Consider the following 26,132-nt stretch of genomic DNA (forward strand, 5'->3'; position numbering starts at 1 on the left):
TCAACAGGGAAATGGGGATCCCTACTTTTTATTTAAATGCTTGTATATAGTGATCTGCCAGATTAAAGCTCCATCCCTAGGTACTTACTGGATGTAAGCTTCATTGAACATAGTAGCTGTTCAGATGTTCGGCCATGGCTCCATAAACCACAGTTTATGATGCATGACCACATACCATGGCAGTATATTCCTCACTTTCTTTGATACAGAAATCCTGGCTTGCTTTGGACCAGAGTCACCCATTGCATCTGAATCAGGAAACTCTCATTTAATGTTGTAAAACAAATCAGAATAAGAAACCAAGATCTGATCTTCAGCAGGTCCTGCATGCAGCTTGTTCACAACCTGTGGTCCAGAGCTGCGATGCTTCACAAATAGACATTTAAATGTCTGGAAAAATAGCCATAGGGATTATTTGATGGAAATTGGCAGGAGAAAAACGCAGCCCTGCTTATGGTAAATGGCAGCTTGTGGCTGTCCTCATCTCAGTAAGTTAGATCAGGGAAAGGCAGAAGATTCTTCCTGCCTTTGTAGAGTTTTTATACAGCCCATGTTCTAAGCACAGCATGTACAAAAATCAGCTGCTGCAGCTCAAGGGAGTCTGTGACTCACAATTAAGTATTTATTCCTGTTCAGATCTGACAGTGCAGTGATGGAGTATTTGGGTCATCCTTTGGGGGCTCATGGCTGATACTAGCAGGAAAGAACATTGCAACCATCTCTTCCAAACACTGAAGCAGACAACTTGCTACTTGTGCAGAGCCAGCAGCCGACAAGCAGCAGAGAAAGGCTGCTTCAAACCATATTTAAGATCAAATAAAGAGCAGCTTTCTTTTTTGAAAATGTTGAAAATGTACAATGGTAAAAGGAAAAGTTAAGCTCCTTTGTACATTCAGGAGTCCCAGGGGACTTGTACCCAGGCTAGGGAGAAGCATATTCAATTGTGAATACAGGGGAAGGACTTTTGAAGAAATCTCAGTGTACTGAAACCCCAAGGATTTTGCAACGAATGGCAAAAGCCCCGTATCCCATAGCCAGTGTCCATTTAAAGTGGGGTCATAATTTCCTCTGAGAAGGCAGTTCTGCTGGTCACACAAGGAGCTCTCTCTTTCTGCTCTCCACACCCTGGCATTTTCCTTATATGGCAAACCTGGGGATGAACATTTCATTTTTGACAGACACACTGTCTGTAGTGTTGGGGGGGGGTGTGTTTTTAACATCTGAGCTTTTAAAGCATCACACAGCATTATGGAGGCCCCCACTTCAGTTCATGGCACCTAGGAGAGATCTTGCTTCAGTTCAAATAAGTCCCAGAACTGTCTTAAATAGCCCACTTTGGTTCAGGATTTGTCAGAATCCAATGCACTCCAGATCCCATCCCAAAACAGATCAGGGCAAAGATAGGGAGTGAGTGATGTAACTTGGAAGACGTAACCTCTACTTCACAAAACACTAGAAGCAGCAGCCATTCCACAAATTCACTCTTCATTTCTCTTCAAAAGCAGCACAAAGGAAAGCAGTCCAGCCATTTTAAAAGCATTCTGTAGCCAGACACAACAAGACAAGACAAGACCACCCTTTAAGAGAGCATGCAAAAATGTGGAAATGTTTATAACAATAGAGGAATTTTGTCAGCTAAAGGAGCACAGTTCCAAATGTTCAAAAAAAAAAAAAAAAGAAGACGACATTTTACTATCATGTGTTAGGAACACTAGAAGCTGCCTTACAGCGAGGCAGATCATTGGTTCATTTAGTTCAATATTGTCTACACTGACTGGCAGTGACTCTAGGATTTCAAGCAAGAGTCACTCCCAGTTGTACCTGGAGACTGAACCTAGGAAGCATGTTCTATCACTGAGCTATTGACCTACATGATGCAAGTGGACAGCCAAATTTTCTTGAATGCCAGCGGTGGTCTCTATAGAATAGATTTCTGGGACAACTGATTTCTATTTTTTAAAAAAGATTCAGGAGCTGATGTCACCGTTATTTCAAAAAAGACATACAAAGGATCTCCTGAGATCTGCATATGGCAGGGATTGTTTTATAGAGACAAGAGAATATTCTAAATTGTCTTGGATGCTTTAACGTACAAACAAACTGCATAGAAGAGCAGCTTGTGTATACTATGTAAGTGATATGAAGTCAAAACCTGGATAATCTCAAATGTGGAGCAACGGCAGAATGGGACTGCGCAAAACAGTGGGATAAATTTAAGGAGGGTTTGGACAACCTGGTCTAATAAAAAGAAATCCTATGGACGTTTTAAGACCTGACACCAAACCATACAGCATGCAAACAGCCTGCAGAACACCCATTCCCTTACTCCACAAGGTGGAAATGGACCTGGAAAGGATGGAGGAACATGGCATAATTAAGGAAATCAAGCCTACCTTGTGGTGTGCACCAAAGTTCCTAGTCATCGGGGGAGAGGTGGAAAAAAGAAGAAGATCTGTATTGATCTTTAAAAGCTGAATGAAGACGCACTCTAATAAAAAAAAATGTACTTCCAACACTAGTATCTTTCCCAAAAGTGACAGGAATAAAAATATTTGTCAATTTGGATACCTCAAGTGATTTCTGGCAAATACCTTTGACAAACCAGAGTGCTAAATTGATTACATTCATCACACTCTTTTTGAAGGCTTGCCATTTGGAACAACAAACGCTTCCAAAATTTTTCAAAGAAAGGTGGCAAAAGTCCTTAAGAGATTTAAAAGGAGCAATTGCCCCATGGATGGGATCCTAATACATGGCACATCAATGGAAGACTATGACAAAATCCTGGCAATTGTTTAGAATTAGATGCATGTATCCTAGCTAGGAGAAACACGTTATTTTGCAAGATGAAAGAAGAGTCTATACAGAAGCTGTGCTTACAGGTACCATATAGGGTAGGCTAGTTTTGAACATCTATCCTTTTAAGAGATTTCTGCCACCATCTCTTCTCTGCATAGATTCAGCAGACAGAACCCCTGGATGGTCAAAAGAGGTGAAAAGGAATAGGGGGATCATATTCCATCTTTGAGATGTTTAGCTTGAGTGGCAAACAGGTGGGCTCAACCAATTAGATGAGCACCATGTGGCCAGAAAGGAACTCTTGGCACCTTGTGGGGAGCTAGCAAATGAGGTCAAAAAGGTGTTAATTAAAAGGAGATTGCTCAGGCTATTCTCTGGCATATCAAAGGAGCTCTCATATCAAAGGAGGTCATTTATTTGAAAGTGTCAAGAAATACATGCATTTACAACAGCACTGACTCATAAAACCTTTCTAGGAATGGAAAACTCATTAGGCCATTATTTGCAAGCCATCTCAACAGAGGACTAGCCACCAATCTATTACTAAAATGTGTAGCATCCTAGTTTTTGAACCAGATCAGGAAATCTAAAGGAAACAACCTCCAAGTATGTTCCAGGATTTATTCAAGCAAATACTTTCAACATCATTTGGTGGGGAAGCAGGATATACATTTAAGAAACAAATAAATAAAGTCATAAAGTCTCAAAACACAAGTAGACACTTAAAAAGTCATTCTGTGCCAATCAAACACCAGTTCTTTTTTCCATCTAGCTGTTAACAGTGCTACTTAGCAGCACGGCATTATGAAATCTACTATTAAATCTGTGTCTATTGCTTCCTTGCAGTTTAGTAAACAGTCTGTCCTAAACAGACTCACTTAGTTTGCTAGTACAATTTGGACAGGGAAATACCCAATGCCTAATTTTGGGACTACAGATGATCGCTCTTAGCTACAGCTATAAGGCCAGACTGTAAGCAAAACCTAACCTTACATTTCACTACCTGAGAACAGCAAAGTACCCAAGCCAGCTAAATTAGTTTGGCAGTTGAGACGGCAAACACCATAAACTCCCAAGGCATGGTGCACCTTGCCTGAGCTTAACACCTTCCTGAAGCTAAGCAGGTCTGGGTCTGGTCAGTGCCTGGGTGGGTGACCTCCTGGGAGCAACATGTACACCACCTTAGGTTCCATGAAGAAAGGATCCATAAATGGAAAAATAAATATAAAGGTAATAAAGTGAAATATTAAAATAATGAAACAATATAATAATCAATCAATAACAAATTTCTGTGTTTCATGTCACACAAAATCAACTGCCTGAGATAGTAGCCTCACTATGGTAACATTCACACCATCAGCACCTCTCCATTATCTAACTAGAGTTCCTAGGGTTCCTTGGGGAAATCCGTAACTGTTAAAGTGGTACAAGAGTGATTTAAACGTATAGTGTGGATGTGACCTTTGCCTAAAGGTAGTGCTGCCTCTGTCTGTTGATACCATTTCCATCCAAATAGAAACCTCAGGATTAGTCATTAAGTGCTTTACAACTAAAGCACAAAGCAATCAATGGCCCAGTACATTACTGTTTTCCAGCATGATGTCCTCTGCTATTGGGTACCTGCTTTCCAAATAGATTTTAAAATCAGCTACCCCCAACATTGCAGACAAACAGATTCCCATTAGTGTTGTGACATGGGGATGGAAAATAAAATAATACTAGCTACTTATTTCTCTCAGGACGGTAAAGCATACCATGACGAAGGGCGAGATACCTGCAAGAAGGCGATGCAGAGCCACACTTGTCTCCAAAATAAAAAATGAATGGCCAGAATCCAAAGACCTGTCCAGGCTTTCACAGGCAGAGAAGCTTTTTCCCTTTTGAACACCACTCGATGGAATGATGTGGCTCAAGGTGCATCAAAACATCTCTTCCGATTTTTTGTAAATATACGTTAGGTGTATTACTTTAGGGCATGCCAAGATGAACATTCAGAACTGCATGAGTGGCACTTGTTTGTGTACTGGAGTAACTTTCTCAATGGCCCAAAACCCCTACCCAGGGAGTGGGGGCCTGCAGTGGAGAATGAAAGGAAGTAGGATGCTATCAATGTGGATGGTTGTAAAAGAGGGTTAGATAAATTTAAGGAGGACAAGGCTATCAATGGCTTCTAGTCATAATGGCTACGCTCTACCTCCACTGGCAGAGGCAACATGCCTCTGAATATCAGCTGCTGGGAATTACAGGTGGGCAGAGAACGGTGTGCTCATGTCCAGCTTATAGGCTTCCCACAGACATTTAAAACAGGATGCTTGATGAGGTGGGCCACTGGCCTCATTCAGCAGATTTGTCTTAGGTTCTTGTGCTCTTGTCATTGCAGGCTATGGAAGACTGCTGAGTACTTGAAAAATTATGTATTCTCTTTAAGACTACTTTCCCAAAATAAAAACAGATATGCTGACAACTGGTGTTGCTGGAATACGTATACAATGTTGGTCCTTATAGCAACATTATTCAGTGTTTGAAAAGCAGCTAAATGTAGCAGTGAAGAGCCATTTGAAGCCTTTTCTTACCGTGACCCCTATGTGCACTGTCACTATGCTAGTTATTTAACAATACATTTCCTGCTACAGTTCAAATGAAGATCAGGAAGGAATTTCCGCTTTGGGGCTCATGCTCTGAAGACAAGGGTGAAGTTAAAAATAGGCATGTTGCCACACTTTGCAGAATTGGTTTTATATGTTTTCTGGGGAGCCCTGAAACACACACAAGCACAAAGCAAATTAGCAGAAAAATGAAGCATGATGAGGAAAGGAACGAGAAAGGCATCAAGGATGGCTGCATGATGTCAAACACCACAAGATCAGAGCTGACTATATGAATGCACTCTAACCATGAGATCCGTTGTTGTGCAGCGGTTATAGTGGAGACTGGAGACTGGACTTAAGACTGGAGAGACATAAGTTCAAATTCTTGGTTCACTGAGTTACTGGCAGCATAGAGAAATACTAGATAGGGAAGGCAAAGAAGAGCCTTTAGAAATATGCAATAGGAAAACCTCTCAGGCTGTGATCCTGGATGAACTGAAATATTAAATACTGAAGAAAATTCTTAGTTTTCATCTGGTAAGGCATGAATTGTATGCGTATTGAAGAAGAAGCTATGATACACTTCAGTTTAAATGTATTCATAAATGCTAATGCATACTGGAATGTGACCTCTCCTCCGCCTCTCCCCCCATCTACCCACATATATTGAGGTGCACTGTAGATGTGGATAGATGTGCACTGTTTCATAAAATGTATTAATAAATCAATAATGCATGTGAGAAAAGACAGGGTATAAGGTTTTTGTTGGTTTGTTTTTTTAGGTAACTAGCCCTAGAAAGCATAAACACACACTTCACATACAGTTCTGTGGGCATGCTGGAATTAGTATATTAACAGTTTTCAATGCCTTCCACATTTCGTTTCTTCTTCTTAAAATGGATGTGAAGTATAAGCTGTTAAGGTAAGGTGCCATGTCTTAAAATATACTCCAGATATGGCTTATGTTGCCTCAACATTCTAACAAAAAGTAATTTTGAGCAGTTCTGCAGCTCTGGATTTTAATATTAATTTGTTTTTTTAACTAGCTTCCAATCTGCTGTGTTTTTTTTAATCTGCTCGTACTTGATTGTTCTATTGTTTTCACTGTGGTTCTGACATTACATGGTGTTTTACATTGATTTTTAATCCCATTATATTGATTAGTACTGTCTTCTCATTATATCGATTAGTACCAGAGAAGGAATAACCGTTGGGAGGAGCACAGAGAGAAGAAACAACATTTGCACCTTTAGTAGCAAACCTGGATGCCTTCCTCTGCCCCACCTGTACTAAAAAACATGTCTCTCCCAATCAGTCTCTACAGCCACAGCAGGCACTGTAACTCCCCAACAGTTTGACTTTTTCATTGTCTCCTGTGAAAGATGGATGCCAACAACTGTGTACTTTGTTTATTAGCCGCTTTGGGAATTTTTAATGTCTCTGCATATAACATTTTGTAAGGACATTTTAAATGTTCATTAGTGATATTATTTCCCTCATCAAAAGCTCTGGTTTTGAAAAAAAACAACTTTGAGAATTAATATTCTGCAGTTCAGTGGTGAAACACATGCTTTTGTAAGCAAAAGGTAACAGATCTCCTGACATCTCTAGTAGAGCTGGAAAAGACTCCTGTTTGAGAGCCACTGTCAGCACTGAGATAGTTGGTCCAAGATAGTTGGTCCTATGTTCCTCTGAGCATGTGAGCTATCCATATAACCAATACTCCTTGCCATCACCTATACTCAAGTTTTCGAGCATTCAAGACACCTACATGGCTCTGTCTGTTATACACCATTGGCATAGCATAGGGTTCAAACTAAGTATTTGATAAATGTACAGCATGCAGCTATTTTTACTTATTTAATTATAGGTAGCGGGGACTGAGCAATGACAAACCTAGACAGCATCTTAAAAAGCAGAGACATCACCTTGCTGACAAAGGTCCGTATAGTTAAAGCTATGGTTTTCCCAGTAGTGATGTATAGAAGTGAGAGCTGAACCATAAAGAAGGCTGATCGGCGAAGAATTGATGCTTTTGAATTATGGTGCTGGAGGAGACTCTTGAGAGTCCCATGGACTGCAAGAAGATCAAACGCATCCATTTGTAAGGAAATTAGCCCTGAGTGCTCACTGGAAGGACAGATTCTGAAGCTGAAGCTCCAGTACCTCATGAGAAGAGAAGACTCCCTGGAAAAGACCCTGATGTTGGGAAAGATTGAGAGCACAAGGAGAAGGGGATGACAGAGGACGAGATGGTTGGACGGTGTTCTTGAAGCTACCAACATGAGTTTGACCAAACTGCGGGAGGCAGTGGAAGACAGGAGTGCCTGGCGTGCTCTGGTCCATAGGGTCACGAAGAGTCGGACACGACTAAACGACTAAACAACAACAACAAAGTGGGGACTGAGATACTTACTGAAAAGGCTGCATATGGGAAGGGAGGATATTGCATCCTTCCTCCGTGTTATTGGAGTTAAACTCTTTACCCACCTAAACAGTTAGGAATCTTAAAAGAAAAGGACCCCACTGACATAAAGGGGAGCATTATTCTTAAGACTCCTGGCTACATGTAGGGGGTGGAGGTTCACTCTAATCATGCTGAGGTGGTGAGATATAAGCCGTACCTCCCTAGGAGCTGCTTTCCCCATAAGGGTTGACCCACCATGTCTGTAATTAAGTAAGAAAAAAACTAGGTGCTTAGCAGCGGCATGCTACATGTCTAGCAAACATCTAGTTTGTCACGTGGCTTCCAGAGTAGCTGAGAATAAAGTCCAAGAGTCACATATGAAACTCTAAAGAAAGCTGGCAATGCTCACGCTGACATGTACAATGATTTATAAGCTGTGTAAAAATCAAATGAGAGCTGTGAGCATCAGCTCTCAGGGTTGTGCAATAAAACAATGATTGCAGTAATTGCTGTTTTCTCCCCCTTTGCAACAAACATCCTTGCTTTCATCTATATAAATATATAAATACAACAGATCATTTCATCTCTATTCAGTGTACCAGTGGTTTTGTCCATACTCAAGAGGTCAAAAAATAGGGGGGGGGGAGCACATCCAAAAGCTATCTTGCCCGCAGCAGGAATAAAACCCTGTCCTTCATCTTGTTGAATGTAAGTGCATGTGTAATATTGCTGCCCAAATCAACTCAAATCCATTTTGGTGACACTGATACAAACATAAGCAGGGATGCAAAAGGCACTGATGGACATAGCACTAACCATTCAGAGCTTTTTATCCATCAAAATGACTTTGATGCTGATGCTGTTACCTCCACCATCAAAATGGGGCAGATGGCTCATCTAAATGCAAATAGGTCACTTTTTCTGTCAGAGCATATTTGTGGATACTGGACCAGCAATCAAGTGAATTTGCTAAAAAGGGTTATGAACCAAATTCTGCAGACAGACAGACAGACTGTTTCGTCAATTCCAGCACAGAATACGTCCTAGCAGTCTAGATGAGTCTGGTAGTCTAGGTTATTCAGGCAATCTAGTAGAATTCTGATAAAAAGACAAAAATTCCTCTTTATGTTAGCCTTTTTGTAAGGCTAAAATCTAATCTACACTTACCTAAACTAAGCATCACCAAACTTGCTACTGAGTTAATATTCATTGGTCTATGCTGTTCATATGCATTCATTTCAAACACTTAATACCACTGATTTCCCTTAGGAGAGCTCTTGACAATTAAGCAAGCATTTAATGTTTAGAATATAAGTGTGTGTGTGTGAACACACACACACACAGTCATACCTCTGGTTGCGTTCGCTTCATGTTGTGGATTTTCGGGTTGCGAACGCAGCAAACCCGGAAGTGTATACTTCTGGGTTTCGCCCCGCGAGCATGCCAGAAGCAATCTGCGCACTTCGCACATGCACAGAAGTGCTCTATTGCGCTTTGCGCATGCGCAGTAGCAACACTCTACTTATGGACTTTTTGGGGTGCGAATGGCACCCCAAAATGGGTCGCATTCATAAGTAGAGGTACCACTGTATGTATGTGTGTGCGTGTATGTGTGTGTGTGTGTATATATATATATATATATATATATATATATATATATGAATGAGACAAATCTGATCCTGATATTCCAGATGCAGCATAAAATGTTAGGTTTTTTGTGGTCAGTAGTGTGAAGTAATGTACTTCAACCTATTCCTAAATTTTCAACACCTGGGGGATGGAAAAAGTTGTGTAAAGAAATACATAAACAATTATCCTGACCACGCTACACATTCCATAAAGTACACCACAAACTCAACAGTATATCGCAAATAATTACTGCACACTGATATATTACTGTACATTTGTATTTGAAATGTAGCCTCTGATGTTGATTATCTTGTGACAGCTATCCCATGCTTTCAGAGGCTTTAACTGATTATTCAGTGCCGCTGTTGTGGTGACTTCTTTAAGCACATATTAGCACATATTCAAGATCTCTCTAACTAGTGGCAACGTTTAACTAATTGCCAAGCTTGCATATAACTGCTCAAAATACCTGCTAAAAGAAAAGCTTAAAGAAACTTTCTAGAAGTGAGATAAATGTGACTGCAATTAACTTGGAGTGCAATCTTATGAATATCTATTCAGACTTAAGTCCCACTAAGTTTGATGGGGCTTACTCTCAGATAGGTGGGTATAGGATTGAAATCAAAATGTATTAGCATAGCTTTTCTACATCTTCATGTAGCATCATCCCTACCCTTTTCCTAAATGCAGATCTTCCACTCTGTTCCCCCAATGTAAACAACACAGGTGATATGCAACCAACCTTCACCACATCCTCCTCATGTTCCCAGATCCTACAATCCCATGTCCTTTCATCTCAGCAGTCTGTCCAGCAGGGGTGAGGCATCTCATTTTTCTTCTGAGGTAAAACAAGAACGTGCTGCTGCACCACTTCTGCAGCCTCCCTTACCTGGATTGCAATGCCTGTGAAACAGTGATGATGATGACGTATTCTGACAAAATTTCATGAGGTCTTTTGCGAGTTCTCATGAAATTTCTGCCACCCAAGGCAGCTGCTTCACATTGACTCATGGGCAGACCAGCCCTGCTGTCCAGATTTCAAGCCAACATGCCTGCATGACACTTTCCCTTCTGGGCCCTTGAGATTCTTCACTTCAGTCTACCTTCTCTCATTGAAGATGCCAAAGGGCATACTACTACAGTTCTGTCCCTTGGAATTATCAGTCCATCACATTTTTTTTTTAATTTTTTGGGGTGGGAGACACAAGCCCTCATTACTTATAAAGCTGTTGCTATTAATAATATTATTGACTTGGCTCACAAAATTGACTCAAAGTGACTTACAACACAGTATGAACATGAAAACAAACAAATAAAAACTTTAAAAAATCATGCATATAAATAAAAGGCAGGTTTTACAGGACCTGCCCATTAAAATTGGCCACAAATACTCAAAAACATGTACTAAATTGTGTTCGGAGTTCCCGCTTGTGACCCATGACACACATTGCAGCTACTAAGCACCCTCTTCAACTTCTGCCAGTTATGAAGCCACCATCCTACCATATTCTTCTTTATAAATCCTCCAATTGGGGCTACGTAGTGACCGCCTTACATTTCTATGTATATAGGGATACATATACAGTTTGTACAATAAACATGTCATCATCTCTGCTTTATTTCTTTTATGCCATTTATTAAATATAGATTATTTCAGTCAAAGCACACAAATATTTGCCACAAGGATGCAGAAGAATGTTGAGATACCAATGAAACCAGTATTTCTTTAGTCTCCATTGGCATGGGCAGCTGAAAAAAAGGCCCTCCAGCTATTCCATCTAGTCAGTCTAAGGTGGTGATCCGGAAGGGTCCAACCAGGGCCAACAGTATGCTGATGTGGTTAACTAGCTGACTCAAGGGAGCTAATAGAGGAAAGAAGGCTTCCTTCAGAAAATGGAAGTCATGTCCAAATGAGAAAATGTATACAAATTTTGGCAAAAAAAATATATGTAAGCAGTCAATGAGGGAAAAGAAAGAAAGAAAGAAAGAAAGAAAGAAAGAAAGAAAGAAAGAAAGAAAGAAAGAAAGAAATCTAAATACATTAAAGCAGGAAATTGGCTAAGGATGTGGTTGGACCTTTGGATGAGAAGGCAGTTGAAAGAGGAAAGGTTAACTCACATCCCTGCCCCGCCAGCTGCTCCACTCTGTCACATAGGAGTGAGACCACCTATAAGCAATAACTCATGGAAAGTGTCCTTGCCCTTGTCACATTCAAAAGAAGCAACCCAAAGGGGTACCATTCCCTTCAGAGTTGATCCTCTGGACCTGGGTTGTCAGTGGGTGTTCTCCAAATAGACTTGTATCCTGAAAATCATCTACAGCAATGGAAGTTCTTCCTCTTCGTGTGTAGGGCTAGCTCGTCAAACCATCTGATTACTCCACCAAACTGTTCTCCAGATGCAGTAGAAAAGTTCAGGAAAAGCTAACGTTCATAGCCATCTCTTGTCCAGCCATAGTCCTGCTACTGTTACCTACATTCTTAAAGTAAACCCCACTGCATTTTACAATGGAAATGTGATGTTTTCCTTGCAGCACTAAGTTTGCCACTCAGTAGCAGTGAAAATATATCCCAAAGGGTTAGCTGAATAATATATGCACATCAAAAGACGAGTCTCTCATTTTTTCCTATATTTTGCTGGATATTGGCATGGATCCAACATACCATTGCAGTCGTGCCAGAGAAGATCGAAACATACCCTCCAACATTTCTCTGATCTCTCCCCCTCCCCACAAGCACACACACATCTGGCCACATAAAAATCCTCCCCCAGGCAATCTTAAGCATCAACAGACTTTCAGGTGCAGCTTTGCAGGGATACACGGACTACAGTGCTATAAAAGCCCAATTTCAAACCTAATGTGATAAAAGTCTTAACAAATCAATTCTCACCCTATTCAATTATCAACTTAAAATACAATAAACATTAACACTTGGGGGGAATGAAATGAAAAAAGCAGAGAGTAGATCTACATATTTGGGGAAAACATGTTGTGCACTCCTCCAAGAACAGTAACCAATTTAAAATGCAACTGGTACTGATGGTGTCAGTGATTTCAATGCATTTTAAAAATCCCTGCGTATGGAAAGTTAACATGGCAAGGAGAATTTTTTAGCAAATCCTTCTGTCTGGCACTCAAGTTTTATTCATGCTGCAAGTTCCTTTTTTCTTCTTTTAATCTGCAGGAAACATCAACCCTGTTCAGGCATGGTGCCTGAAGGACATATGTGCCAGCCCTTCTTGAAATGGTCCTGCCTGACCTTCCCATACAGCGGTACCTCGGGTTACAGGCGCTTCAGGTTACAGATGCTTCAGGTTACAGACTCCGCTAACCCAGAAATAATACCTTGGGTTAAGAACTTTGCTTCAGGATGAGAACAGAAATCGTGCGGTTGTGGCGTGGCAGCAGCGGGAGGCCCCATTAGCTAAAGTGGTACCTCAGGTTAAGAACAGTTTCAGGTTAAGAACGGACCTCCGGAACAAATTAAGTTCTTAACCAGAGGTACCACTGTACCATGAAGAAGTTTGAAGGCTCCCATACTCAACACAGGAAGGTCTCTGGCAGGGATGCTAAAGGTGGGACCTGCATGCACCCTTTTCTTAAAGGTACAAAATGAGTTCACATATCCACAATGATGCTTTTCATCCATGCTGGCTGTTATTTATTACAGCACAGATCTTCAGATAACAGCATTATCATAATCCAGCCAGTGTTTCCTTAGACTTCTGCACATTTGAGTTACTCGTCCCTATTTTCTTCTTCTTTTTTTGTGTCACTTCTTTATCCGCTTTGGTCTTTGATTTTGTGTTCAAAAGCAAAGCAATTATATCGTGTTTTGAAGTGCTATCCTATCAAATTTCAGCCCGTCCTTCTAATTTATCAAGATTATAGAGTACTTAATTGCATTCCGCAAAAGATTTGCAATCCTTTCCAAGCTTGTATTGTTTAAATATGTGATTAGCATACTCTTCACTGCAATGTCTAAGTCACTGATGAGTCATATTATGCCTGAAATAGGCCACTTGTTATCCTCTTCATCGCTGACACTAGGCCATCATAACAACAATTAGTGTGCTTTGTTACCGCAAGCTATATTTCTGAGCTCTTGTTTTATTTAACTACAAAAAGGTACTGACACAATGACTTTGATTTGGAATTGGGCAAACTTAACGCTGTAGATTTCTGTGCCCCACACAGGTAGGCCTAACAAAATGTTTACTGCCTCCTGGGTTTCAGATGGCAAAAGGGGCCAGGCAGTTCTGAATCTTTGTTAAAGGACAGGCTACTACAAATATAAACAACTCAATTCTTTTTATAATTTATTATTTAAAGGCAGTTTACATAAAAGAAATCAATTCATTTTGCTGCTTGTAAAATCACAAATGAGGAAAAGAGGCTACTGAGTACCAAGAAGAAAAGGAAAACATAGCCACCTGGCATATTTAAGCCATTTAATGTACATTCTGTCCAAGCTAAATTCTGCTAAATACATTAAATTCCGTACTAAATTAAGAAATGATGGGCCAAATATCTCTGCAGCACCTGCCATGTGCAGGCTGTAGCTAGCTAAGTCTCTGTGTTCGCTTGGGAAACTTGACAGGCTAAAACTGTGGTAAAATATTTATTAAATTTATATCCTACCCTTCCACTCAAAGGAATGCAGGAAGAGGCCCATCCCTCCCTCCCTCCCTTACCTGGTATTTGTTGTTTAACAATAATGATGCAATTGCTAATCACATAATTAATGCAACACAAGGTGCTTGGTATTTTAAAATTTTGCCTGAGGGCAACTTTCACCTTTGGCCAGCTTTGCATGGGACACTTGCTAACTATGGCTTGGGAGACACACACAGAGTAGGCATATAGCCTCTCCTCTCTTTTTCTGATCCATGCGGATAATCTGTAGATGGGACAACTGTCTCCACCCAGCTCATCATATGGTCAATCTGATGACTGAGGTGGGGACAATTTGCATCTCCAGTAGAATCCCCAAGTGCTGTGTCTACTTTGACTTTTTGTGTCTGTTTCTGCCCAAATTGGTATGTTCTGGGTGGGTGGGTGAAAAAAAGTGCTTGGAGTGCCAGATCAGAGCCAGGAATTAACCACATCAAATGCAATGTATATTTTTTGTTTTTGTTTGTTTTTTTATAATTTTTTTATTTATTAAGGATTTTCTTGTTTTACAGAAGTAAGTGTAATGCCTCGTATTTTTTCCATGTAACATTTTTACAAATCTGTTTCATTTGTTGAGACATTAGGGGGAGAAGAAGAAGAAAGGGGAAAAAAGGGGGTGGAGGGAGGGAAGATGGGTGGGGGTGGGGTCAGGTGGCGATGTTTCTATTATGCTTAATGTATGTAGAGTTTGGTGTCAGCGTTGCTTGTGTTGTTCTCTTGTGTTCCTTTGGTGGTGAGAGAGGTTGGGGTTGGCCTAGGGTGTATGCTATGTGAAGTTGTCAGTTGGTTCAGAACATGGCAGCTGGAGTGCTAACTCATTCAACGCTTGGGAGTCCCCTATTACAACAGCTGAACTGGCTTCTGGACCACTTCTGGGGACATGTTGAGGTGCTGAAGAGTAGTAGTAATAGTAGTTATTAATTAAATTTGTATAATGCCATTAATCAAAAGATCATCAGGGCGGTTCACAATAGAAAAACATAAAATGAGAATACAAAAATACACAATGCAACAAAAACAAAAACAAACCAATAGCCCCCCTCCCAAAAACACATTCAAACAGTCCCTCTTGCCTTTTAATTAGATTCTGCTTTAGTTCCTAATGTATTCCAGATAGATTGATTAAAAATGTTTTGCTGTAGAATCACAGAAATGGAGGGAATCCAGTAGCCCTCCCAGTCCATCTCATTGCAAGATGAAGGAAATCCAGAGCTAGAGCATTCCCAGCAAATGTCTGAACAGTCTTCATTTGAATTTTCCTTTCAAGAGAGCCCACCACCCAAGTAATTTCGTTGTCCCCGAAGGAGGCAATGACAATAAAGATATTATTATATTATTATTATACCACTTCCCTGAGTAATCTGCTTCCATCATTGAACTTCTCTTACCATTTCTCCTAGTACTCAACTGAAAACCATCCTCCTGTAAATTCAATCCACTGAATCTAGTCCTTTCCCCTGAGGCAGCAGCAAAAAACCCATTTGAGTTCATCTAGGTATGACAGCCTTTCAGATATTTGAAGATTGATATCTGTTGAAGCTGGATGGACAGATCCTGAAGCTGAGGCTCCAATACTTTGGCCACCTCGTGAGAAGAGAAGACTCCCTGGAAGAGACCCTGATGTTGGGAAAGATTGAGGGCACAAGGAGAAGGGGACAACAGAGGACGAGATCGTTGGACAGTGTTCTCAAAGCTACCAACATGAGTCTGACCAAACTGCGGGAGGCAGTGGAAGACAGGAGTGCCTGGTGTGCTCTGGTCCATGGGGTCACGAAGAGTCAGACATGACTAAACAACTAAACAAAAATCTGTTGCAGTCAGCAGAGAGAGGCATGGCCATACACCTGACCTTCCCACAGCAGGGTTGCTACAGCTTAGCAGGAGGGAGAGAGAAATGGGTGCAGTGGTGGGTTTATTGAGAGTGCTGGATCGGCTTGGCTGATGTGCCCACACAGTACAGACTTCTCCACCACCTCACTCCAGCAAGCTGCTGCTGCATAGTCAACTTTGCCTTTCTCTCTCCCCACCCCTCACCTCTCCTGGTCTTCTCTTCTTCATACTAAACCTATGCAGTTCCTTCCATTTCCCCCTCACAGAAACCAAGTTGCTTTGAGAATTTTCTGCTTTAAAATAAATCAAAATGCCAGTTCAAGTATGCAAATATGTTTGCCAAGAAACTGCAATGTGTGTGAATATTTAATTCCAATTATGGGAAGCAGTTGCTCATGATACAAGCCAGGTGGGTGGCTAGGGCACAAAATGTATCTTTGGTTGTGACAATGTCCCTGAACATACCCCAGATCTAAAATACATTTAACTCAGGCACAATCGCCTGCATAACATGCTCATCACAACAGCCCACATGTCAGTCATGAGAGTGAGGCTTTAATGTGGATCAGAAGCAAGCCACAGAGTAGAAAATGCATGGTAGATGAATGACAAATGTAATGCATGTTAAACCTAACAACTTTGTTATATTGAAGACTTTAGTCCTGACTTATTCATGTTCTTCATTATATAATGTAGCACTTAACTATTTTCGTTCTTACTAAAATAGCGTTGGCAGTCATTTAGATAGATAAGCTTCATTTTCTCCTTTTTAGTTTTGACACTACATACATCCTTTCCCATTTTTCTCTACGGGTACATAAATTAAATACACAGTTATGGCAAAGTGAATGCTATTTTCATTTGTGCTTTTAACCCCACAGAGAAATCTTCTGCTTCACATTTTGAGAAGGCTGCTCTCAATCACTATGCCTCAAATATTATTGTGTGTTCCCCACCACTACCTTCCTGCAGATGAGCAGTGGCATAGCACTATATGATTTACTGCAGAACATTATTAACCATTATTATATGGTGATTACATAGGAAACTGACTTTTACATGGTTAGACTATTTGCCGATTTGGCTGAGCATTGGTTAATGCAGTCTTTGCCAAACTGGTGCCCTGCTGCAGTTTTTGTCTACAACTCCCATCAGCTCCAAGAAGCCCAACTGGCTGAGCTGAGGGAAGTTTTAGTCCAAACCATCTGTGGGCACCAGCGTGACAAAGCCTGGCCTAATTTGACTGGCAGCAGCTTTTCAAGTTCTTCCAGAGATCTTTCACATTTATTGCTGCCTGATCCTTAAAAACAAAAACAAAAGGAATTCCAGGAATTTAACCTATGCAAAGCACATGTTCTACCACTATGATAACATCCCTTGCTAATTAAGTTTGTGTAACTATTATCTTTGGTATAAAAATGAAATCTAGTTTTGAATAACAGAAACCAGGGGAAGAAGGTTGGGATTCAGATTTAGGACAACTAAATCACTTTGATTACAAATCATAACCCATTCACAGTATTTTTTTCTCTCAACCGATTTGTCCAACGCAAGCTTGTATTCCTATGCATGCATAAACAGGGGCCTCTCCAAGAGCTAGTTTAATTCTCTGCTCTTCATACGGTTGCTTCTTCTGCAGGACGAAGGTAGTTGAAAGGAAGTCTTCTTAAATGAAGGTGGATGTTTTGGAACCAGGGACCTTAAGATATTAGTGGCAGAGTATTAGGAAAAACATAACAAATTAAACAAATTAAAAATATGATAGCTAGAAAATATTGCTGAGAGATAAATTAACTACTAACAGCTGGGTTTCCTCCCTATCATACAGATCCAAAAACAAGAAAAACATTGCAACAGGAAGCTCTACTGTACACCTCCTTGAGATCAACTGATTTCATACTTCATGGAAGGTATTCCAAGCAGAAAGGACAAATAGATGGTATTTATGGGGTTGGGGAATGCTCAGTAAGAATCAGTAATGTTAATGCTTAAAAATTTCTAGCTGTGTACCCTGTTAACTCATGTTCTCCCAAATTAAGAGCAACTATTCCATATCCTAGTTAAGATCTCCACTACTTGAATTATAGTAAATGAAATCATTATGACAGCCTCATTTTAGTACTATCTCAAAACTGTGGTACAGTGCCATTTTTCAGTAAGATATATACCTAAAATTCCAAAAAACAACCATAACAATCCATAATATGCTAAAATCATTCTTGCCAATTTACAGAGGTGATGGCAAGCTGTCAGACCACGAGTTATGGAGAATGTGGAAGCTGGCATGCTATTTTGTGATATTTCTGGTTTGCCTAATACAGTTGTTAATTTTCAGTTTCTTTGTGCAACTAAATGGTTTCTGAACTATTAGCGCATATATAATTTCTCCACCTTTTGGTGATGAACTAACATCTATTCTTGGTTTTGCAAAGAAGCTTATAGTCATTGTGGTTGAAAGTACTACGCAAATGACACTGAATCATCTCTGTCCTTGCTGCATTTTATAGAGACATCATACTGCAAAGTTCTCTTCAGCATCTTTACCACACAAAGCAGCTCTTGCAATAGCTGCATAAAATAGCTGCTTTGTCAATCATATATTTAAAACTAGAAAAGTGGATATATTCCCCTTCCTGTTTTTCTTGTTCTTTTTAAGCGGAATTCAAAATACTCATGGAATAAATATTATTTATATGTAATTTTATTCCCAAAATGAAGTTAATTTTCAGGATATTTCAACATAACTATTTTCCCACTGCCCATTATTCCAACCATCCCATGGCTATGACCCTCTGAGAGTGCAAGTAACTGTTTCCTTAAGATTACTAACAAGAGATAGAAAATCTTTTCATACATTATAACAGTTTAATAAATGATTTTTACAAGATCACATTATTACAACCCATAAAAATGAACAACAACACTAGTTTGGTATGGGGAATTTTTTTTCAATTTGTTTGTTTGGTTTTTTTGAAAAAAGATTAGTTTATTTATTTAAAAGCAGTGGTTTTTAGAACTGCAGGCAGTCCTATGCATGTTTATTGAGAAGAACATCTCAGTATGGTCAATGGGGCTTGCTTCTGCTAGGTATGGTATGCATAGAATTATAGGTTTAATATCTCAAAATGCAGGTGGACTAAATGTGGGAAATTCTGCACATAGTATATCTGGCATAGTAAAAGGTCTCTTTTGCATCCTGATATGGTCCAGACACTTACATGAGTTGTTATTTTGAAAGCTTGTCTTCTCAAAAGTTTTTTCTGGCCATGCCATTATCCATGGCCAAATTACAGGCTGCGGTTATAACATCTGAATTATGTGGTTTCGTCTGAGTAGCATAATATTCCCACTGAAGTCAGCAAGGGTTTGGTTCAGATACAGAGGATCTTTAAATAAAAGCCCTGTGTGGATTCTGCTTGTTGCCACCACAAATTATAAAAGACTTTCTTCATCCTCACTTTTAACTGCAGCCTCTTTAACTGCAGAGGGGCACTGACCTTCAGGAGTGGCTTTCAAAACATGTGGCGGCTGTGAGACAGGCAATCTGGAAAGACTCAGCCTATGCTTAACTCAAAGTTCCCCAACCTGGTGCCCGCCACTATTTTGGACTGCAACTGAAATCACTCCTGACCAATGGCCATGCTAGCTAGGGCTGATTGGAGTTGTAGTTCAACAACACCTGGAGTGCAACCTTTCCTATCTCTTCAGCTGGAGGAGAAGAAATAAGGCTTTTCAATATATGATTACATTCTACCTGACTTGAACAGACCAGAGTCAAGGCTATATCAAATACTTAGCATCAGCTCCTCATCTCAAGTTTTATAGGCAGATGCCAACTTGAGTCTAATAAAATGCCCTTTGGTCACTTTTCCCAAAGGCTGGACAAGCAACCTGAAAACCTTTTTTTAAGCCAGCTATTGATCAGCACATCTAGTCTCAAGTCTTTGCCATGATTAATTATCACTTTTAGTGACTGTAGAAAGTCCCATTCAATAGGACTTGCTCCTGAGGTAAGTTCACAGAACTTCCGTTTTGGTCTCAGTCCAATCTTAGAATCCCATTACTTGTTTTTTTACTCTTTAATATCATTAAATAACTCCAAAAGAATAAATATCACATTTGCTCTTTTTTTAAGGCTCCAGACAGGAGAGTTTCATAACCCTAGCTGGAGATGTTGGAACTGAGTGCACACCACTGAGCTACAGAGCTTCCACAACATACCGTTATTATCTCGATACTTACAATCTGGGGCTAACATTATATGTAAGTCTCAAGATTCTTTCTGTCCATATGGGAGAAGGGGACAACTTCCCTGCCATTTATATACTCATTACTGTCTCCTTTCCCACTCTATTCCCATTTGGTTTTCCACTTCATGTCCTTTAACCCTTTCTGCTGTCTGTCCTCTCTGCTTCAACAGACTTTATCATTCCTACCATTGCAGGAATTGTGTTTTGCATCTCTTTGACCCAGAATCCATTTGCCCACATTTTGTCTTTACAAATGTCACCAGATAGGAAAAGGACTACTCTTCTCTTAGACATTTCATGTCTCTCAATCCTTATGACATCTCCTGACTTTTTAGTAGTGCCATTCTAAATGGATGAGATTTAATAACCACAGCAATTATAAAGTATTGCAAACAGAAACATTTTCCAAGTTTAATTTATCTAGAACAAGGGACAGGACTATTTCTGTTGGAAATAAAGTCAACTTCCCCCCTGAAAATCATATGCAACGGTTGGATGAATACCATCTGGTATAAGCAACTTATTTTTATTTAACGTGTTAGTATGTTCCAGCACTTTGTCACTTGACTTCTTATTCTCAGATGCGGCCTCTTAATTACCTGACATGAACAGATAAAATGAATGCAACTGTCATAACAGCTACTTTGGAATCTGCTTAATCTTATGAGTTGATCTCTGCTAAACTAAATTATTTTTATGCTGTTCCAACTACCTTTTAAACACGCAACTGCTAGGCTTGGGCATTTATTAGTTATGTGAGATATATGCTATATTTTATTGAGTTAGCTGTAATTTTCACTAACCCACTCTATATTCCTGACTTACTCTGTGAAGCTCTATTTAGCATCTTGAAGTTTTGTGGTGCAGAATGTATATGCCGCTTTTACATTTCTGGTTAAGTATACATTCTTTGGCTATCACACGAGTGGGGAAACCATGGACCAAATGTGGTCCCTCAAACCTCTCTATATGGCCCTACAGCTCTCCTCGTGCCACACAACCTCTTCAACAACAAACACTCTCGCCAGGCCATTCACCAGCTCTGCTTCACTATCCCTGAGCTTTCATAATGGGATTAAGTCTGCAGCTGCTGCCTGTTGCACTGCAGTCCTCCCCACCCCTGTTATCATTTCTCCAAATGTATGTTTCACAACAAATGTTTCCCATGTCAAAGGCTGCTCAGGGAAACATTTTCAATCACACCCAGGGGCTTCTGCACAGGCAGTGTGAGTTTGGGGGCAGCTCTCCCTCAATCCTAGGAACTGGCTTCTTGGGAATTATTAATAGAGTCAAAAGTCCCAGTGGAAATACAGACTGAAGTTCTAGACTTTATCCATTCTGTTTCTGGGATTGCTTTGTTCTTTATACTTTGAATAATTAAACTTGTTTAATAATATGCAAATAATATATTTCTCTCCTCCCATCCTGAAGCTAAGAAATAACACAATTTAAACAATAGGCATTTTATTTGTAGGGTCAAGTATGGCGGCCCCCCGCCCAGCTGCACACATGGGTAGCATACCTTGCTCTGTTAAGAGTTTTCTAAATTAGCTTTGTTTGTTTGTTTGTTTTAAATCCCCTTTGTAGCTTTCAACAGCTCCTTGATACTTTTTGGGGGGCACAATTTGCCCCAAGAGAATGTTAAACTTAATTAGCCTGTGGTCACTATAGCTCGACTCTAGTTACCACTTGAATAAACTCGGTTGCTTCTCTTAGAATTGCAACTGAGAATAGGCTCTCTCTCTCTGTTGGGTTCAAAAAAGAAATTATTCATTGTAAAATATTTTCTCAACTCTATGAAATATCATGCTCTTCAGTAGCTGGTTTCTTCTCCTTCACCTACCTCTCTCTCTCTCTCTCTAAAATAACTCTTGCTTGTTATGAAGTTCAAAATCTAACTTTATACAAAAGAAAACATTAATTGCAGGTAGGGGAAAACCTGTCTGATTTTAGATTTAATATAGCTTTAGCCTGAAGTCTAGAAACAAGTCTAGAAGCAAAAAAAAAAAAAAAAAAAAAAAGCCCTGATTCCTATTCCCCTTTAAATGTCTTTCAGATACCACCAACACATTGCACAGGCTTACAAATCTTCAAATCTACACCACAACTTATTAGAAAATAAACAAACTAGAGGGGCAGCTATGTAGAGTGGTATAAGATTTAAATCATAGAATTTTAATCATAGAGTGGTCTATGATTTAAAAAGGCAGAAGCAACAGGAACAGGCTGAATTTGGATGATAAACCTCTTATAGCTGTTTGGCACTGCAAAGTTGCTGTTCATTTTCAGCCATTAGGAGAAAAAAGATACACTACCTTCACTGAACAAGCTCAGGCATCACCTTAAAGAAATGTACAATGCTACAGGTCTGAAACATATGACCTAAAATCATGAAAAGGTTATTAGGAATGCATGACTGAAGTAGTATCTCTAGAGTGAAGGGTGCATTTGGAATGGCTGATCTGCTGAACAGTGAAAAAAAATCTGTCAATCCTCCTCTAGATCATTAAGTTCAAAGGTAACCTAGCAGGTACAAGAAGTACAACCAGATGGCGTTTTGGCTTTTTTCTTTTTCTTTTTGGAACAAGTGATGTGCCTTAACATCAGCTGCTAGAAACTAAAATATACAAAGCTGGAATCAGAAGCTTCTGCTATGTCTGGCTTCTTAGTCTAAAAGCTAAAATAAGCATAAATAAAGCATAAATTCCCGCTTTAAGATGGGATCCCTCTAGGACAGAACTGGGGAGGGGAGGGCAGAACTGAGAAAAGGAAGCACTGCTATATTGCATTTCAATGGTGACATTACCACTCTCATCAATTAGATTTGCTTTTCTTTCTTTCAGAAAGATCCCTGCAACCTTTGCAGCCGCTGCACTTCCTAAATGAAGGCACTGGTTTTCTTCATTTCCAGACACACAGACTCATCCTAAGCACTTATAATCAAGGGAAGACTTTACGATCTCCTAATAAAACATAATGGGCCGGTAAGCATCGCAATGTAGAATCTCGGGCCAAAGAGTGATTTCAAGGCACTCCACTTGGCACGGAAATGAATAAGGAATTCTCCTCTTTCACCTAACCCTACGCACCATCTTCTGTATCACAAACAAGCACCATCATACTTACAATGGTCTCAAGAATTCAGAAAGCTCCAGAAAAGATTGTTAAAAGTTCATCCCATGAAGGATGGTCAAGAGAACAAAAGGCGATGGCAGCAGCAGCAGAGAAATATGAATCAGAGAATGAATGCCAAGCCTTGCTCAATGGGGAACAAAGCAGCTGTTGGGTACAAAACAAGTTTGGTACCACAAGTAGTCCCAATGAAGAAGCACCACAAACAGCTTACAAATGTGAGGAAATATTTGTCTTGCTAACTATTTACTTTTAAAAAATTCATTAGGGCAACAGTTCCAAAAACAGCATTTTAAAAAACAAATCCATCTTCAACAAGGTCCTAGAAGTTACAAACCTAAAATGCCATAGGCATTTTCTTTTAAAAAATAATAATAATATATCAACATTGTTCTCTTCAGTGGATCTTAATCCAAAGGGATTCAGGGCTTCTTCCCCCCATTGCCTCTGGTATACTGTTCTATTCCTAGCAAGCACCCTGGGGAATGGAGTTTTATTCCCATCAAGGGAAAACTCTCTAGCAGCCTTTTGAACAGTACTTACTCAAATATGGTGGTTTGTAAGGCGCTCGTGTATTAGACAGCAGTCCATCCAGTTCCTTCCTCTCCAGAGTGCTGTGAAGGGCCTTCTCTTTGCCAAAGGTGGAGAAGGACCTCTCTGACCCTGGCTGGGCTTCTGGTGTTTCAAACACTTCAGTGTCTGGAACAGAGTCCATACCGGGCACATGAAGATTGCTGCGGTAATCCGCAGCTTGGCGTCCATCAGAAGGGACAAAAGAGGGCATCCAGCACCGATCCGAGTGGCCCAAGGCTTTACATTCCTCCGTGCAATTAGAGAAGAGATCCATGCCTACAAGCAGGAAAGAGAGAAAAACTGTAGATATAATCTTCAGCATCATGACCAGCTGCTGATGTATGGTGATCAAAAAGGAGTTGGGTGTGTTTTTTTTCATCACCTTCATTCTCCCAATAAAGAATCTGATCATTCAGTCTTCAAAAGACAGCACCTTCATTTAAAAAGAAAGGAAGTGCTAGAACGCTCCACAAATGGCAAAGCAAGCATAAGATGACAGGAAAGATTGTTATTATATATATAATAAAATATTGCGAACTTCCTCCATCAAGCTATCTGGGAGCTGGTCCCACTGTGTTTGATGGTAATGGCAGCGGCTTGATGCCCAACAATCGTCAACAAGGAGTTAGTATGACACAAAAAGGGTGGCATAGTGGGGAGGAAAGATGAGAAAGGGATGTAACTAAGTGGAATGAAATTCCACTTGTTCGGCTAGTGGAAAATGTCAATATATAGATAGGCTAAAGATTAAGGACTTTATTTTGGAGGAAGGAACATGACCTAAAAGAGCCAGCCTTTGGCACCATTTCTTCCAAGTTATTTTTTCTGCTACCATCTACTTTACAGTCCCTTAAGCCACATTAGTAGCTGTAAAAAAAAGCCTATTGTGAAATTACTCTAATTAGTGGCACTAAGGGTAGCTGAAGTCTGATGCGACACAGATCCAGATACTATTGACAAACGTGTTAATGCTTACTCTATACCAGCAAACACTGGTCCCTGCCAACATGAAACTGTTTGCTTACAAATCCTTTAAAGCTATTAGAATTCTAAATGACAAGTGAGACTATCTTCCGATAGGCATTTCAATAGACTGATTCCTTTAAGGCACTAGGACAGGTTTCTCGAAGGAGCAGTGATGGTTGAAGTCGTTAAGAGTGGAATGGAATAACCAATGTTTGCTCAAGAGTGATATTACTGCATGCTTAAGAATTCAGTGGTCAAAAGTTGTTTTTCATGGCTTTGCTTGGAGAAAGAACTGAAAGGTTTTAGAGCTGAATTTGTACATGTAACAGTGGAAGAAAGCCTCGTGTTGACTTGGCTGGACAACAACAGCAATAAAATCACCACCACCCCTTCCCTAACACAAAGCTTACTGCTCCAACAAAACACCAAAACTCATTAACACTAAAGATACTGTTCAACACCAACAAAATGATCCACACAGCCTGGCCACCATCAGATGTTCATCACTGTAAGCCGCAGATCGTCACTTCCCAAACCTAGAGCCAAGACTCACTGGCATTGCATCATGGCAGCCTTGCAAGTCAGTTGGCAGGCTGTGGACTGCAGAGAAAGGAATAATCTGCCACAAGACCTTTAAAGTGTACAGCTCCTCTGTGTCAGGATTCGGGAATGGCAACTGGTTCCTACAGATTACATTTTCCTGATGAGAAATTTCTACTATTTTTAATGCAATAGAAAAGACTATGTAGCCACTGTCCTAAGTCAGTATCAGCTATCCCCACCCACACTACCCTCCAAGCAAAGATTCATATTAAGAATTCTGCTGCAGCTTTTATAAGTAGAAGCAGTGTCTTAGCAAATTTTCTGCAAATAAGGTATCCCACCCAATTATCAACAAGTGCTTGATAACTAGAGAAACATAAGGGGATTTGTCTCAAGATTAATCTCACTTTATAATGACAGTTTTATTTTAAATTAAGCTTTGTGCAATACAAAGTCTGGATTTGACTGTAACCTTCTACTGATAATTGCTATGCAGAAGTCTGGAAGTAAATTACTAATCGGTGAGCTGTTGAGGAATGCAAACGTGAACGGCAGCTGGGATTAAAGATTTAGGGGAGGAATAGCATCCGAGACATACAAATGGTTTGTGAAATAAATGGCTAGCTTATTTATTTGCTGACACAATGGCAAAGAAAAGGGGTGGACAGAAAAGGCATTCTGAGACATTTTCAACATTTCTCCAGCAATATTCCTCTCTTTATATAATAAATCCGACTAGTA

General features: G+C 40.0%; 1 protein-coding gene across 9 annotated transcripts in view; it reads right to left on the bottom strand.

The window, feature by feature from the left end:
• The window catches only part of PCDH10 (protocadherin 10), a 56,784-nt gene that overhangs the window by 14,090 nt on the left and 16,562 nt on the right, over window positions 1-26,132 (bottom strand). For 2 of the 9 annotated variants that reach the window (XM_081209248.1, XM_081209247.1), the window contains exons 4-5: window positions 23,853-24,158; window positions 2,394-2,415 (exon numbers count right to left, since the gene is read on the bottom strand). The exons of 2 other annotated variants lie outside the window; for them this stretch is intronic. In XM_081209248.1, coding sequence (XP_081065374.1) covers window positions 2,394-2,415; window positions 23,853-24,158 — 328 coding nt within the window. Of the gene's footprint in view, window positions 1-2,393; window positions 2,416-16,462; window positions 17,627-23,852; window positions 24,159-26,132 lie in introns of those variants that run through there. 5 more of the 9 variants (XM_081209252.1, XM_081209251.1, XM_081209250.1 and 2 more) reach the window with 3 other exon arrangements.

The sequence above is a fragment of the Podarcis bocagei genome (genome assembly GCF_964188305.1).
Source record: "Podarcis bocagei genome assembly, chromosome: 9".
NCBI classification, from domain to species: Eukaryota; Metazoa; Chordata; class Lepidosauria; order Squamata; family Lacertidae; genus Podarcis; species Podarcis bocagei.